Source organism: Panthera tigris, chromosome D2, assembly GCF_018350195.1.
Source record: "Panthera tigris isolate Pti1 chromosome D2, P.tigris_Pti1_mat1.1, whole genome shotgun sequence".
Classification (NCBI taxonomy): Eukaryota; Metazoa; Chordata; class Mammalia; order Carnivora; family Felidae; genus Panthera; species Panthera tigris.
The window spans coordinates 53,807,290-53,821,581 of NC_056670.1; the positions used below are offsets into that span (position 1 = coordinate 53,807,290).

Consider the following 14,292-nt stretch of genomic DNA (forward strand, 5'->3'; position numbering starts at 1 on the left):
AGGATCTAAATTTCATTGTTATGACTCTTCTGTAACATCCTTCTCACTTTCATTGTTGCATGTCATAGAGGAAAAGTGGGTTGTCCTATAAAATGACCTATATTTTGAAATTGGCTGATTTTTTTAACCCCTTTTGTGTTCGTTGATTTGTTCCTCAATCTACTTATTTTCAGAAAAGTGATAAATAGCTATGTAAATAGCTCTATAGGCTTAATTGGATCTAGGTTCTGTTTCTTATGAATACTTTGTAATACTTTGTTCTTTCTCTCTTTGAGAAAAGCACCTGTTAGCATTTAATGAGCTCCCTCCACCTGGTTTTAAGCTACCAGGCTCCCCCACATAGACACCCTTAACCTTCTCCACTCTTCCGCTGAAGAGTTTAGCCTTCATGATGACAGATTGTTTTGGGAACTTTCTCTTTCCCGGATGTTTGCAGCCCAATTTCATTTCATCAATGGTAGAATCAGCTCCAGTCTTGTTTTGGGGAGCATTTATCAGGGTTGATAGGTGGGCAGAGGCTCTGGTTCCTCTGTAAGTGGTAATGCCTCATTCCAACTTTCCCAAAGTAACTTCAGTGATACTTGTTGAAGTGGATCCTGTGGTCATGCCACCAGCATCACCCTGGCCTCCTGGGTGCTTCTGGTGTTTGCTGACGCAGTTCACATGGTCCTGAAGTTTCCAGGTCTTCCTTAGTCTAGATGGTATGTCACCAGCTGAGACCAAATAGCTATTGTCATATTTTAAATCCTACCAGGAAGTGCTTTTCTGGGTTTCTTATTTTTAGTGAGCTAAGATTGGTCAGGTCATTCAGGCTGATCTTATCAAGTTTTCTGTCTTTTATTAAGCCTGATGATTTTAGTATCCACTGATGATTGTTTTCAACAATTATTACCTTAAGGACTGCAAAATGGTAATTTTCTTGTTTTTCCTTTATTAGCCAGAATGAGTCTATTAAGAACTTTTCCCTACCAACTCTGGTTATTCTGAGATATAGTTTATACAGGTGAAGCAGGATAAATTGCTTCTTCTGTTTTTCAGTTTTTAGAATAATGAGTTGATGTCTACATTGGTGACCATAAATTATTTTGTAAACAAATATATTTAAAACTCATCATTCCCTAATTATTTCATAACCTACTGGTAATCTATGCCCAATTATGTGTACTGTAACTGCGTAGGGGAAATACTGTATAAAGCTATACTACTGCACATCTTTTCCCACCCCTACCTTCAGCACTGTTATGTTGGTAGTGTAGTATTGGTGAAAGCAGGAATATGTTAATACCGTGGAAATAAGGAAAAACTACAAATCCAGGGCCTTTTGATGGGGCAGGGTATCCGGGAAGCCAATTGTTGAACATTTACAAGCACATCACTGCATATAGTCTCGTGATATCTTCAGCTTCATTTCAAATAGCTCTTCTTAAAATTGTGTTGTCTTATTGAGTTGGAAGAATTCTTTATATATTCTAGATACAAGTCCTTTATCAGATATTTGTTTTGCAGATATTTTCTCCCGGTTTATGGCTTATCTTGGATGCTCTTTCCCCCCCCCCCCCCCCCCCCCCAACTAAACTCTACACCCAAAATAGGGCTCGGACTCATGACCTGAAATCAAGAGTTAGTTGCGTGTTCTACCAACTGAGCTGGCCAGGCATCCCTTATCTTGCGCTTTCTTTTTTTTTTTTTTTTTTTTTTTTTTTTTTTGCGCTTTCTTAATTAGTGTGTTTTGAAGGGCAAAACTTTTTAATTTTCATAAAGTCCAGTTTATCTTTTTTTGTTACCACTTACTGTTTTGGTGTCATGTGTAAGTAATCTTTGCCTAGCCAAGGTCATGGTGTTTTCTTTTGAGAGTTTTATAGTTTTGGGGCATCTGGGTGGCTCAGTCTGTTAAGCATGCCCCGGGACATTTCTAATCAACAGCTAGGACACCATACCACACTCAAGAACAAATTGTAAATAAATTAACAGGTCAGAACCTAAATATTAAAAGCAAAACTTTAAAAATACGGGAAAATACATGTATGACTTTAGGACAGGAAAATATTTTTTTTATGTTTGTTTATTTATAGATTGATAGATTTAATTACATTAAAGACTTGTATAAAAACAGATAATACTGGGGTGCCTGGGTGGTTCAATCAATTAAGCTTCCGACTCCAGCTTAGGTCACAATCTCATGGCTAGTGGATTTGGGCCCCTCATCGGGCTCTGTTCTGACAACCCCGAGCCTGGATCCTACTTTGGATTCTGAGTCTCCATCTCTCTCTTTCTGTCTCTCTCAAAAATAAACATTAAAAAAATTTTTTAAAGCAGATGATACTATAAACAGATTAGAGACAAACCACAGAAATATATTTGCAACACCTAACAGATAAGGAAGTGTTTATCACATATAGATAACTAAAAGTCAACAAGAGAAAAGGACAACGTGAGTAGGCAGGAAAGTGGCCAGGGAACATATTAAAGATGCTTTAGCTTCCTAAGAAATCAGAGTAATGCCACTCAACACCAGTAGAGATTTCATTCCATAGCTATCATTGACAAAAATGTAAAAGACCACATGTTATCAGCTGGAGTGTGTATTAAGATAAATTTTCATGGTATCATGCTTTCCAGCCTTTAAACTAACAAATATTAGGCTTTTGGTATTTTTTTTTTTTATTTTTTTTAATGTTTATTTATTTTTGAGACAGAGAGAGACAGAGCATGAACGGGGGAGGGTCAGACAGAGAGGGAGACACAGAATCTGAAGCAGGCTCCAGGCTCTGAGCTGTCAGCACAGAGCCCGACGCGGGGCTCGAACTCACAGACCGTGAGATCATGACCTGAGCGAAGTCGGACGCTTAACCGACTGAGCCACCCAGGCGCCCCTGGGCTTTTGGTATTTTTTAAGACATCTCTGAAAATGTAATTCACACTGTTTCCCTATACTTAATATATCTTAAATTCAACAGAAGTGATTTTGATTAGCAAACTGATATTTGTTCCTTGGAGGCCAGTTCTCATTATATTAAGAGTACATTTTACTTTCTTGCTTTTGTTACATTGACTATTAATGATTGAGGAATAAAGTGGCTCACATTTTGTGGTTTTTTAAGTTTTGGACAGATGACTCTTTTCATAACAACATATTGGACATTTCTTTTAATATTCTTTTTTAGGTTCTCATACTTTTAAAAAATAAATACTTGTTTAAAAAAATAAAAAACATTTATGTATTTTTCTCTTAGATCAAATGAATGCCTCAGGACCGATTAAAGAGAAGATGGGGATTTTCAAGATACTAGAAAATTCTGAGGATTCCAGTCCTGAATGTTTGTTTTAAATTGGAACTAAAGACTGCCCTTAAAGTTCTTGTTTACATCTAGTGATTTACCTGTATTGGTTTTAAAATCCAGATTATCCGCTTTACTTTTTTGGTTGTATCAGTTTACATAATGAAACTTGTACCATTGCATAATTAATAGATGGTAATTTTCTGAGCCTTATTAAGAACAAAGAAGTACTCATAGTAAGTTTAGATTTTTCCGTTAATTATTTGGGCTCAGTAATATTCTTGGGTACAGGCTGATGTGTACTTAACCACTGCCAGATTTATACAGTCTTCCTGTGGAAGTTTAAAGTCTTTCCCCCCTTTTAGGAGTACAGTTCATGGGTTTGGGGTACTTCATTTATGGAGTAGGCTTTTGATGGGGGAATGATTGGGATTATGCTTTCTGGTGTTTAAATAAGAAATTGTTTGGTTTTAGAGTCTATTTCTATAAAATAAATTACCAAATAAATGTTTGTTATATGATGATCTCAGATTCCCACCCCCCCACCCCCCCCCCCAGGAAAATAATGGTTCAGGTGAAGTAATAGCAGAAGTCTGGACTGGCATTGTGACTCAGTATTATTATGTTGACTTGATTTTTATTCATTAGTAGTACTATACACATACGTCATATGAAGATTACAACTGGACATTGGTTAATGCAGAGATGGCTCTCAGAGAGACTGTAGGGTCTTGACCAAAAAAGCCAGAAGTTGGAAGTGGTAATATATTGTGCAAAACAAGAATATAACAAGAGCAAAGATCTTGAAAATGTATATATAGTAGGAGGAGTAAATCGTACCAGAGAGAAGAAAACAAGATGTAAGAATGAAATTCCTATGAAATTCATAGTATATAGTAGAGGAATATAAAGGCCAAAATGGGAACAATTTAGGGCTTGTATGTCAGATTGTAAGGAAGAGAGGTCCTGAATGCTCCCTGAACCATACATTTCTGTGTAGGTTGTTTGTCTCTCATGAAAATGTTATTGTATTCAATATAGATTAGATTATCTCTGCCTTAGGGTAATCAAACTAGGACTTAGAAGAAAAATTGTTCTGAGAGAATATTCAAATGAACAGACTACAGAGCAGGTGTGTTTTTTAAGTGGGAATGTTTACGAATCAGTCATGCTGGCTAATCATACCTGTAACTTGGTTGTTTAGTAGTCCTACTAAGTTTCCCTAGTCTGTTCTAAATTGTGCAGGAATAGGACAGGAATTTGACAACAGTGCCGCGCAAATGGCAACCAGACAATAAATGGTGTCTCAAGGTGTTACTTGAGCATTTAACTTGGATATAGGCACAGGTTACAGGCTTACATTTTCCAGTGACTGTTTCATGGGTTTACTTCTGTTCTTACATCTGTAAGATGTAACCCCTCCCTCTTATCTTTTCCCTGTTGGCCCTTAGAAAATAGAAATAATCAGAAAAGAACTTGCAAAAGTTGCTGCCACTGCACCTGTGAATCTACCAGCATCTGTGCTCACGAGTCCTCCTTTCCTGTTACTATGGACGTATCCTCCTGTCTGGAGCCAACAGAAATGCCTCATTTCTCTTTTATAAAAAGCTCCTTGAAAAGTTGTCTGTATTTACAATTGATGATATAGCGCTGTGTTTCTCATAATGAAATGTGTGGACATAGCTCAGGAATTTTAGCTTTTATGTGCGTATTCATTTTAATCAAATCTAAACAAAATTCATACAACACAGACAACTATTTTTGTTTCTCCTCTTCCATTTTTTTTCCTAGATCTGTTCCAGTCAGATTTTCATCCCCTTCTGTCCATTGGAACAGTTCTTACTGAGGTCTGTCACCTCAGTGTGCTTGGTCTTTAAGCTACAGTGCAACCTCCTAAACAATGTCCTTAGTTTGCTAATTTCTAGCGAACACATTGGCCTGGTTTTCCTTCCTACTTCTCTAGTTCTTCCTTGTCCCCTTTGCTATTTCTTTTTTATGTCTTTGACCCCTAGACATTAGAACGTCCCAAGCAGAGCTTAGGGCTCCCTTGATGGTCTTATCTTACTGCTTTAAGTAGATAGCTCAGATTTCTTTTATATCTCTAGCCAGAATTCTTTCCCCTGAACTCCTATCCAACTGACTACTTGACATGTTTAATTGGTTGCCTGATAACTCAAACTATCCCAAATCTGAGCTTCTGAGCTTGTACTCCACCTGTTGAGACTGTTAGAAACCATGCATTTATTTTCCAGCTTCCATAATCTTGTGTTTCCATCTCTTCTGGGAGTTTAATACCTCTTTCATCTTATTATGTTATCTTAGTTCTAGATTTTAGTAAGGAAGGGGCAGAAGGGAACAGATGTTCTCACTCTGTGATGCTGAAACATACTCTCTGTCTCAAAGAATATTCTCAAACAGGGCTTGTCTTCCTTTGGTTGATCATTGTCATGAAAAATATTAGCTTTTTTGTTGTTGAGTCTTCCATATCCTTAGGCAGTTCCTTATGTGTTCAGAGGTGTAGTGAAAGTGATACTTGAACATTTCTAATCTAAGCAAACATGTTTGATAGTGTCTTTCACTAATATCTTAGTAATTATGTTATTTTTTTTAAATCTTAGCAGTTTGAAGTAATACTTTATGGGAAGACTGAAAAGTAATAACATTTATGAAAAGTAATAACGTTTATAACCAAAACATTAGGTACTTCTATTAGTTTTAAGGTCTGTACGCAAATTATTTTGGTTTTGAGCTTCTTTTTAAATTAATTCTAGTTAAGTTTTTATGATCCTGTTTGCTGTATTAGCCAGTACATCTCTGCAAATAACATGTTTTTTATTACTTCACTATCAATTATGGTTACTAAATTAAGCCCAAGGAATCATACTTAGGAGAAAAATTTTAAAAGACTTTTTTAATGTTTGTTTATTTTTGAGAGAGAGAGAGAGACAAGGTGCGAGCGGGGAGGGACGGAGAGGGGTGAGGAGACACAGAATCTAAAGTAGGCTCCAAGCTCTGAGCTGTCAGCACAGAGCCTGATGCAGGGCTCAAACCCACAAACCATGAGATCATGACCTGAGCTAAAGTCAGATGCTTAACCAACTGAGCCACCCAGACACTCCAGGAGTAAAAATTTTAAAAAATCTCTTTTGCTGTTCAGTTCTTTGGAGTCATTTATGGTCCTGACTTGATTTAACTACCATTACTGTTACATTCGGAGAAAATGTCATTTCTTGTCAAAATCTAGTGAAGCTTGTGTTTCCATTATACACATTTACATCCCTAATGTAGCTAATAATGCTAATTCTAAATAGGTTTTGATTAGAAATTAAAATAATTTATAAAAATATTTTTATATTTTTTCAAAATCTTATATACTTTTGGCAAACTAAGCTTAAACTACCACATAATGTAGTCCAATTGTGCATGAATAGGACAGGAGTTTGACAACAATGCCAAGCAAATGGCAACCAGACAATAAATGGTGTCTCAAGGTGTTACTTGAGCATTTAACTCCAGGATATAGGCGGCTATACTTGATGGTTAAGTTGTTTGGTCATTCATGTGACCTAGAATGAGCTTGTGTAGATTTTTAGATTTGATTGAAATGAATACACAGGGGCACATGAGTGGTTCAGTCGGTTAAGCATCTCCCTTTGGCTTGCATCATGATTTCGCTGTCCGTGAGTTTGAGCCCCATGTCGGGCTCTGTGCTGACAGCTCAGAGCCTAGAGCCTGCTTCCGATTCTGTCTCCCTCTCTTTCTGCCCCTCCCCCATTCATGCTCTTTCTCTCTTAAAAATAAAAATTAATGTTAAAAAAATAACATTTATAAAATAAAGTATGCCTGCCTTCATGCTTAGTACTCTAATAGCATCCACCCAATTAAGGTGGTCAAATGAAGGTTTCATTCCTCTGAGTTTTAAAAAGCTATTTAATGAAATAAGAAAATAGCATAATCATTAGAGAAATATGACAAATATCTTTTACTTCTTATGAAGGTGTTACTTTTTTCAGGAGAGTACGGAAATCTTAAGTGTTTAGTTGTATACACAGGTTCCCACTGTGTGACTGCCAATCCGTGTTACCATCTAGTGTTCCTAACATCTCAGAAGGCTCTCTCTTCCTCCTAATTAAACCCTACCCCAGGGTAACCACTCTTGTAATATTTGTCATTATGGACTAGTTCTATCTATGCCAGGTACATGCATTAATGAAGTTTTAGAACATTAAGTTAATAAAAAGCATTTCCTGCAGGACAGATGAAAAAAATAAGAACCTCTGGTGAGAACAGATCTGTTACATTTATATTGCCTGTCTTCCTCTTCTGTGTACCATTTATTACTGGATTTTGAATAAGGATTGTGTGTTTTGCCACCCCAAACACTTATTTATTTTAAGAGCAAGAGAGGGACAGAATCCCAAGCAGGCTATGTGCTGTCAGCACAGAGTCTGATATGGGGTCAATCTCTTGAACCATGAGATCATGGCCTGAGCCAAAATCAAGAGTTGGATACTTAACCACCTGAGCCACCCAGGCGCCCCACTTAAGTTTATTTCTCTGGTTACTTGAAAGATACAAGATGAATCCTATCTTACTGTTTTATCAAAATGAGCTCTTTGACCTGACTACTTTGTGCTGCAGAACCAGGCACAGACTCATGTGGGAGCAATAGGTGCAGGCGGCTTTCCTTCACCCTGTTTCTCTCAGTTTCAAGGTTGTTCCTATTCCTATTTGTTTCTCCATCTTCCGTTGAACCCTTTTTGTACCAGTAGTAGTAGGGTGCAAGAGAGAAGTGATACTAGAATATTAGATAACTTGGCACAACACAAATTTAATCCTTCCATGAAAGAGAATGGGAAGTTTAAGATCTGAGTGGACTCTAACAGAGGCACCAGCAATGCCAGAGATAACCAGAAATTTACAATTCATCAATTCATAATTCATCGATGCATTATTATTTGGATTTGATGTTTGGTCATGTTCCTCACTCAGATATTTGCACGGTTGGCTCCTTGGCATTCAAGTCTCAGCTCACAGTTCACTTTAGAATGAATGTCCCTCATCTATCCCTTCCTCCTGCCAAAGAATCTTGCTCTTTCCCATCTGTCAGCCTCTCATCTCATCGTTGGGTACTTTGTCTTGTTCACTGCATAAAAGAGCATGTTGGAAACATGAAGCAGGAATAAAGTTACAAAGAAGAACCAGATGGACACACCAGATTAAAAACTATTATTGACTTTCCTGGAATTAAAGAAATATGAAGGCCCTCCTATTGAATTAGTTTAGTTTACCAGGCACTAGACAGAAAGGATAAGGAAAACTACACCTGGATGCATTGTAGATAAAATAACCTCAAAGAGAATCATTTAAAACTAGATAGGTCATTCACAGAGGAACAAAGATCAGTAGACAGGCACATGTTTTAACAAAAATACAAGACCATAAAATTTTCAATGTGTTGAAATTCCAACCTAAAGTTTTAAATCCATCCTTTGCCAGCCAATCCTAATAGGCGGTTAAAACTGAAAGAAGAGAGGAGTGATGTAATTTGAGTTTATTTTGAGAGACCGTGCAAGACAGGGAGGGACCACCAAACCCTCCCTGGGGTAAGGATGTTCTCCTTAATCTGCCATGTTTGGCTAACCCTCCATAAGGATGCCCTCTTTATTCTCTTCGAATCTTGGTCCCGTTGCAAGGTAGCCATATCTTCTGCATTAATAATCTCACTCAAAACTTTCATATTTCATGAATAAACAAAATAAATCTCCATAATAAGAATGCAAAGAAATTAAAATGGACATAAGGCTTGAAAGGACAGTTAACAATGTAAAGCACATGGAGTGTGTGAAAAAGTAATTTAATCATATACCAAAGAAACACTAATGAAAAGCACGATGAGATACTAGTCACCACAAAAAAAACATTAAAGACTGAAAACAATCCGTGAAGATGTAGAGAAATTAGGACTCTGGGGGCGTCTAGGTGGCTCAATCAGTTAAGCATCTGACTTCAACTCCAGTTATGATCTGCTTCATGGTTTCTCTCCCTCCTGCCCCTCCCCCACTCGAGCTTTTTTCTCTAAATAAATAACCTTTAAAAAAACTAGAACTCTCATACTCTGCTAGGGAGAATGTCACAAGTTACACCCACTTAGGAAAGGACAGGCAAACATTCATGTGATCTCTGCCAGCTAAGAGTTGAAATGCCAGCACCTTCCTCCCAGGCTACTGTTATCAGGAGGCCTGACGCATCTGGGCACCACAGGAAGGTAAGTTCAGAGGTTCAGGGGACATGGGGTCACTCCTCTGCACTTGTTTCTACATCTGTACACAGAGCTCCCAGTTTCCCAAGACTGGAGAGCTGTTCCAGACCATGAGTTTGGCTCCCGCTACACAGGCAAACCTCCCAGGAGTATGTGCTTTTCCACCAGGGTGTTTTAAGTTAACTTATTTTGAGAGAGAGTGAGCGTGCACAAGCAGAAGGAGAGAGAGAATCCCAAGCACTGTCAGCACAGAGCCTGATATGAGGGTCGAACCCACTGAGATCATGACCTAAGCTGAAATGAAGTCAGCTGCTTAATGACTGAGCCCAGCCACCCTTCCACCAGGATTTTAAACTCTACTTGGGGGAACTTTCTGCAGAGTCCACATAATTCACTGGGCATCCAGAAAAGGAAAAGTGCATACATTTTTGTATGAAAAATTCTGATTTTTAGAGCCTTAAATATTTTGTCAAAATTTCTTTTAACTTTTTTGCCTTTTTAATTTGTTTCAAGCTGCATTATTGTTCCCTTTTACATGTCATAAATGCTCTCAAGTATTAAGTGGCACAAAGTGTCTTCATTGAATGTTATCTCTGTTCTAGCACAGTGAATACATCGTTAGTGTTTTAAAATTATTGTGCAATATTGATTTTGGTGCCTTTGATCCAAATATTTATTTAGGAATTACAAAATTTCTTGCGCGCCTAGGTAGCTCAATCAGTTAAGCCTCAGACTGTTGATTTTGGATCAGGTCACCATATTGCAGTTTGTGGGTTTGAGCTCCACATTGGGCTCTGTTGTTGATGGTGTGGAGCCTACTTGAGATTCTCCCTCTTTCTCTGTCCCACCCCTGCTCTTGCTCTCTCAAAATAATCTTTGTAATTTATTTTTTAATTTACATCCAAATTAGCATATAGTGAAATAACGATTTCAGGAGTAGAATCCAGTGATTCATCCCCTATGTATAACAACCCAACAAGTGTCCTCAATGCCCCTTACCCATTTAGTCCATCACCCCAACCCCTCCAGCAACCCTCAGTTTGTTCTCTGTATTTAAGAGTCTCTTATGTTTTGTCCCCCTCCTTGTTTTTATATTACTTTTGCATATTTGTTTTTCTCTGACTAATTTTGCTTAGCATAGTACCCTCAAGTTCCATCTACATAGTCGCAAATGGCAAAATTTTATTCCTTTTGATTGCTGAGTAATACACACACACACACACCACATCTTTATTCATTCATCAGTCAATGGACATTTGGGCTCTTTCCATACTTTGACTATTGTTGATAGTGCTGCTGTAAACATTGGGGTGCATGTGCCCCTCGGAAACAGCACACCTGTATCCTTTGGATAAATACCTAGTAGTGCTATTGCTGGGTTGTAGGGTAGTTCTATATTAAGTTTTTTGAGGAAACTCCATACTGTTTTCCAGAGTGGCTGCACCAGTTTGCATTCCTAATCCTTTCTCCACATCCTCGCCAACATTGTTTTTGCCTAAATTGTTAATGTTAGCCATTCTGACTGGTGTGAGGTGGTATCATTGTGGTTTTAATTTGTATTTCCCTGATGATGAGTGATGTTGAACATTTTTTCATGTGTCTGTTAGCCATCTGGATGTCTTCTGTGGAGAAATGTCTATTCGTGTCTTTTGCCCATTTCTTCACTGGATTATTTGGGGTTTTTTTGGGTGTTGAGTTTGATGAGTTCTTTATAGATTTTGGATACTAACCCACTGTTTTTTTAATGTTTAGCTTTGAGAGAGAGACAGAGTGCGAGTGGGGGTAGGAGCAGTGAGAGAAGGAGACACAGAATCTGAAACAGGCTCCAGACTCTGAGCTGTCAGCACAGAGCCTGACACAGGGCTCAAACTCGGGAAAGGTGAAATCATGACCGGGGCCGATGTTGGATGCTTAACTGACTGAGCCACCCAGGCGCCCCTGGACACTAACCCTTTATTTCATATGTCAAATGAAATATCTTTTCCTATTCCATATGTTGTCTTTTAAGTTTTGCTGGTTGCTTCCTTTGCAGTGCAGAAGTCTTTTTATCTTGATGAGATCCCAATAGTTCATTTTTGCTTTTGTTTCCCTTGCATCCAGAGACTTGTTGAGTAAGAAGTTGCTGTGGCCGAGGTCAAAGAGGTTTTTGCATGCTTTCTCCTCTAGGTTTTTGATGGCTTCCTGTCTTATGTTTAGGTCTTTCATCCGTTTTGAGTTTATTTTTGTGTAGGGGGAAGAAAGTGGTCCAGGTTCATTTTTCTGCATGTCACAGTCCAGTTTTCCCAGCACCATTTGCTGAAGAGACTGTCTTTATTCCATTGGATATTCTTCCCTGTTTTGTCACAGATTAGTTGGTCATACGTTTGTGGGTCCATTTCTGGGTTCTCTATTCTATTTCATTGGTTTGAGTGTCTGTTTTTGTGCCAGTACCATACTGTCTTAATGATTACAGCTTTGTGATACAGCTTGAAGTCCAGATTGTGATGTCTCCAGCTTTGGTTTTCTTTTTCAGGATTGCTTTGGCTTTTCAGGGTCTTTTCTGGTTCTATACAAATTTTAGAATTGTTTGTTCTAGTTCTGTGAAGAATGCTGGTTTTATTTTGATAGGGGTTGCATTGAATATGTAGATTGCTTTGGGTAGTATCGACATTTTAACATTATTCTTTCAATCCATGATCATGGAATATGTTTTGCATTTTTTGTGTCTCCTTCAATTTCTTTCATAAGCTTTCTATACTTTTCAGTATAGATTTTTCACCTCTTTGGTTAGGTTTATTCCTAGGTATTTTATGGTTTTTGGTGAAATAAACTTTTTTTTTTTTAATGTTTATTTTTGAGAGAGACAGAGCATGAGCAGGGGCTTGGCAGCAAGAGAGAGAGTGAGACATGAATCTGGAGCAGGCTCCAGGCTCTGAGCTGTCAGCACAGAGCCTGACATGGGGCTCGAACCCATGAACCATGAGACCATGATCTGAGCCGAAGTTAGATGCTTAACCCAGACACCCCAATAAATTAAAAAAAAAAAAGGGAATTGCAAAATTTGCAAGCAATTGCTCTGTTTACTTCATACTTTGTTTTTAGTTATTCTGAAATGGGATTATAGGAAATAATCTACATTATACTATTTAATTCTTTTAAAGGTTGAGGATCTTTTGTTGTCCAAAGTGGTGAATTTTTAGTGTTACACCGTCATCTGCTATTAACACTAAAATTACATCACTCCTTGGGGTGCCTGGGTGGCTCAGTCGGATGCATGATTCCATAATGATATATAAATACCATTGAAAACTTGATGACTAGTTCTATAGTTTCAAAGGGTCTACCCTCAAAATATTTCTTAGTTACAAATGCTATTAAAATAATTTTAATGGAAGAGACTGCCAAAACACTCCTAAGTAATCAAAGTGAACACCTGTAATGGGCAGATGGAAATTGTTTGTCACCTAATAGGATGCAATAAGAAGAAAAAACATTCTGTGGTATTCATATCAAAGATGCATAACCTGCAGACACCCGGCTGGCTCTGTCGGTGGGGTGTGCAACTCTCGGTCTTGAGGTAGTAAGTTTGAGCCCCATGTTGGGTGTAGAGATTACTTAAAATATTTTTTAAAAAAGATGCATAACCTGAATCTAATCATGAGGAAATCCCAGACAAGCCCACACTGAGGGACATTTTACAAATATATTCTTCAAGAGTGGCAGGGTCATGGAAGTCAAGAAAAGGCTGAGGAACTATTCCAGACTGAAATAGATTAAGGAGACTTGACAACTATTTGCAACATGTGATTATGGTTTCTGAACGGAACATAAAGAACATTATGGGGACTTTTTGATGAAACATTAGTAGAAATAGGGATTGAGTGGTTCTAATGCATCATTTAGTTTCCTGATTTTGAAATTTGTATTATGGTTATGGGAGAATTGCATTGCTTTTAGGAAACACATACCAAAATATTTCAGTTTTGGAATTTTAGGTCAGCAATTTTACTCAAATGTTCAAAATAAATAAAATTCTTTGTATATAGTTCAAACTTTTCTATACCCTTAGGGTTATTAAGAGTAAGTATATAAAAATATACATATGAAACCAGCAATGGGCTCATATCTAAGCTAAACAAACCCTTCACAAAAGAAGAATTGGCATTGCCAATGGACATCTGAGAAAGTGCTCAGCAACATGAAGCTTCATGGAAATGTGAATTAAAACTACAATGAGTTATTAACATACCTGTCAGAATGGCTAAAATGAAAATAAGCTGAATATATTTAGTATTGCCAAGAAAGTAGAGCTACTGGCAATCTTATCGTAACATTTTTCAACCATTTGAATAATTCTTTGGCAGCATTTACTAAAAAAGAACACCTGCATTGCCAGCAATTATACTTGTAGATTATACTGAACAGAAATCCAATACATTGGGATACAAAAAAGCCACCTATAGGAATGTTAGTAACAGCACTATTCATAATAGCCTCAGACTAGAATCAACCCATGTGTCCATAGCAATGCAATGGAAAAAAAACTGGAATAGTTATAAAATAAGACACTGTAATAAAGCCTACCGAGTGCTATCTACAACATCAAGTGAAGAAACTCGATACTAAAAAATAATGTATGATTTCATTCATATGAAGCTCACAAACTAACATTTTGCCTTATATAAAGGCAAAAACTAACCTTTGATGTGATACTGGACACATTTAGAGAAGGGGAAGGTACTGAATAGGAGGAGGCATAAAGGGGCTTCTGGG

At 37.6% G+C, this 14,292-nt stretch overlaps 2 protein-coding genes across 2 annotated transcripts in view; both read left to right on the forward strand.

Moving 5' to 3' along the window:
• The window catches only part of HELLS (helicase, lymphoid specific), a 39,814-nt gene extending 36,018 nt beyond the window's left edge, over positions 1-3,796 (forward strand). The window contains exon 23 of the mRNA XM_007080108.3: positions 3,234-3,796. Coding sequence (XP_007080170.1) covers positions 3,234-3,328 — 95 coding nt within the window. The 3' untranslated portion in view covers positions 3,329-3,796. The remainder of the gene's footprint in view (positions 1-3,233) is intronic.
• Positions 3,797-8,808: 5,012 nt separating this feature from the next.
• The window catches only part of LOC102957879 (cytochrome P450 2C41-like), a 43,305-nt gene continuing 37,821 nt past the window's right edge, over positions 8,809-14,292 (forward strand). Inside the window, exon 1 of the mRNA XM_015536660.2 lies at positions 8,809-9,546. Within this exon, the coding sequence (XP_015392146.2) occupies positions 9,481-9,546 (66 nt within the window). The 5' untranslated portion in view covers positions 8,809-9,480. The remainder of the gene's footprint in view (positions 9,547-14,292) is intronic.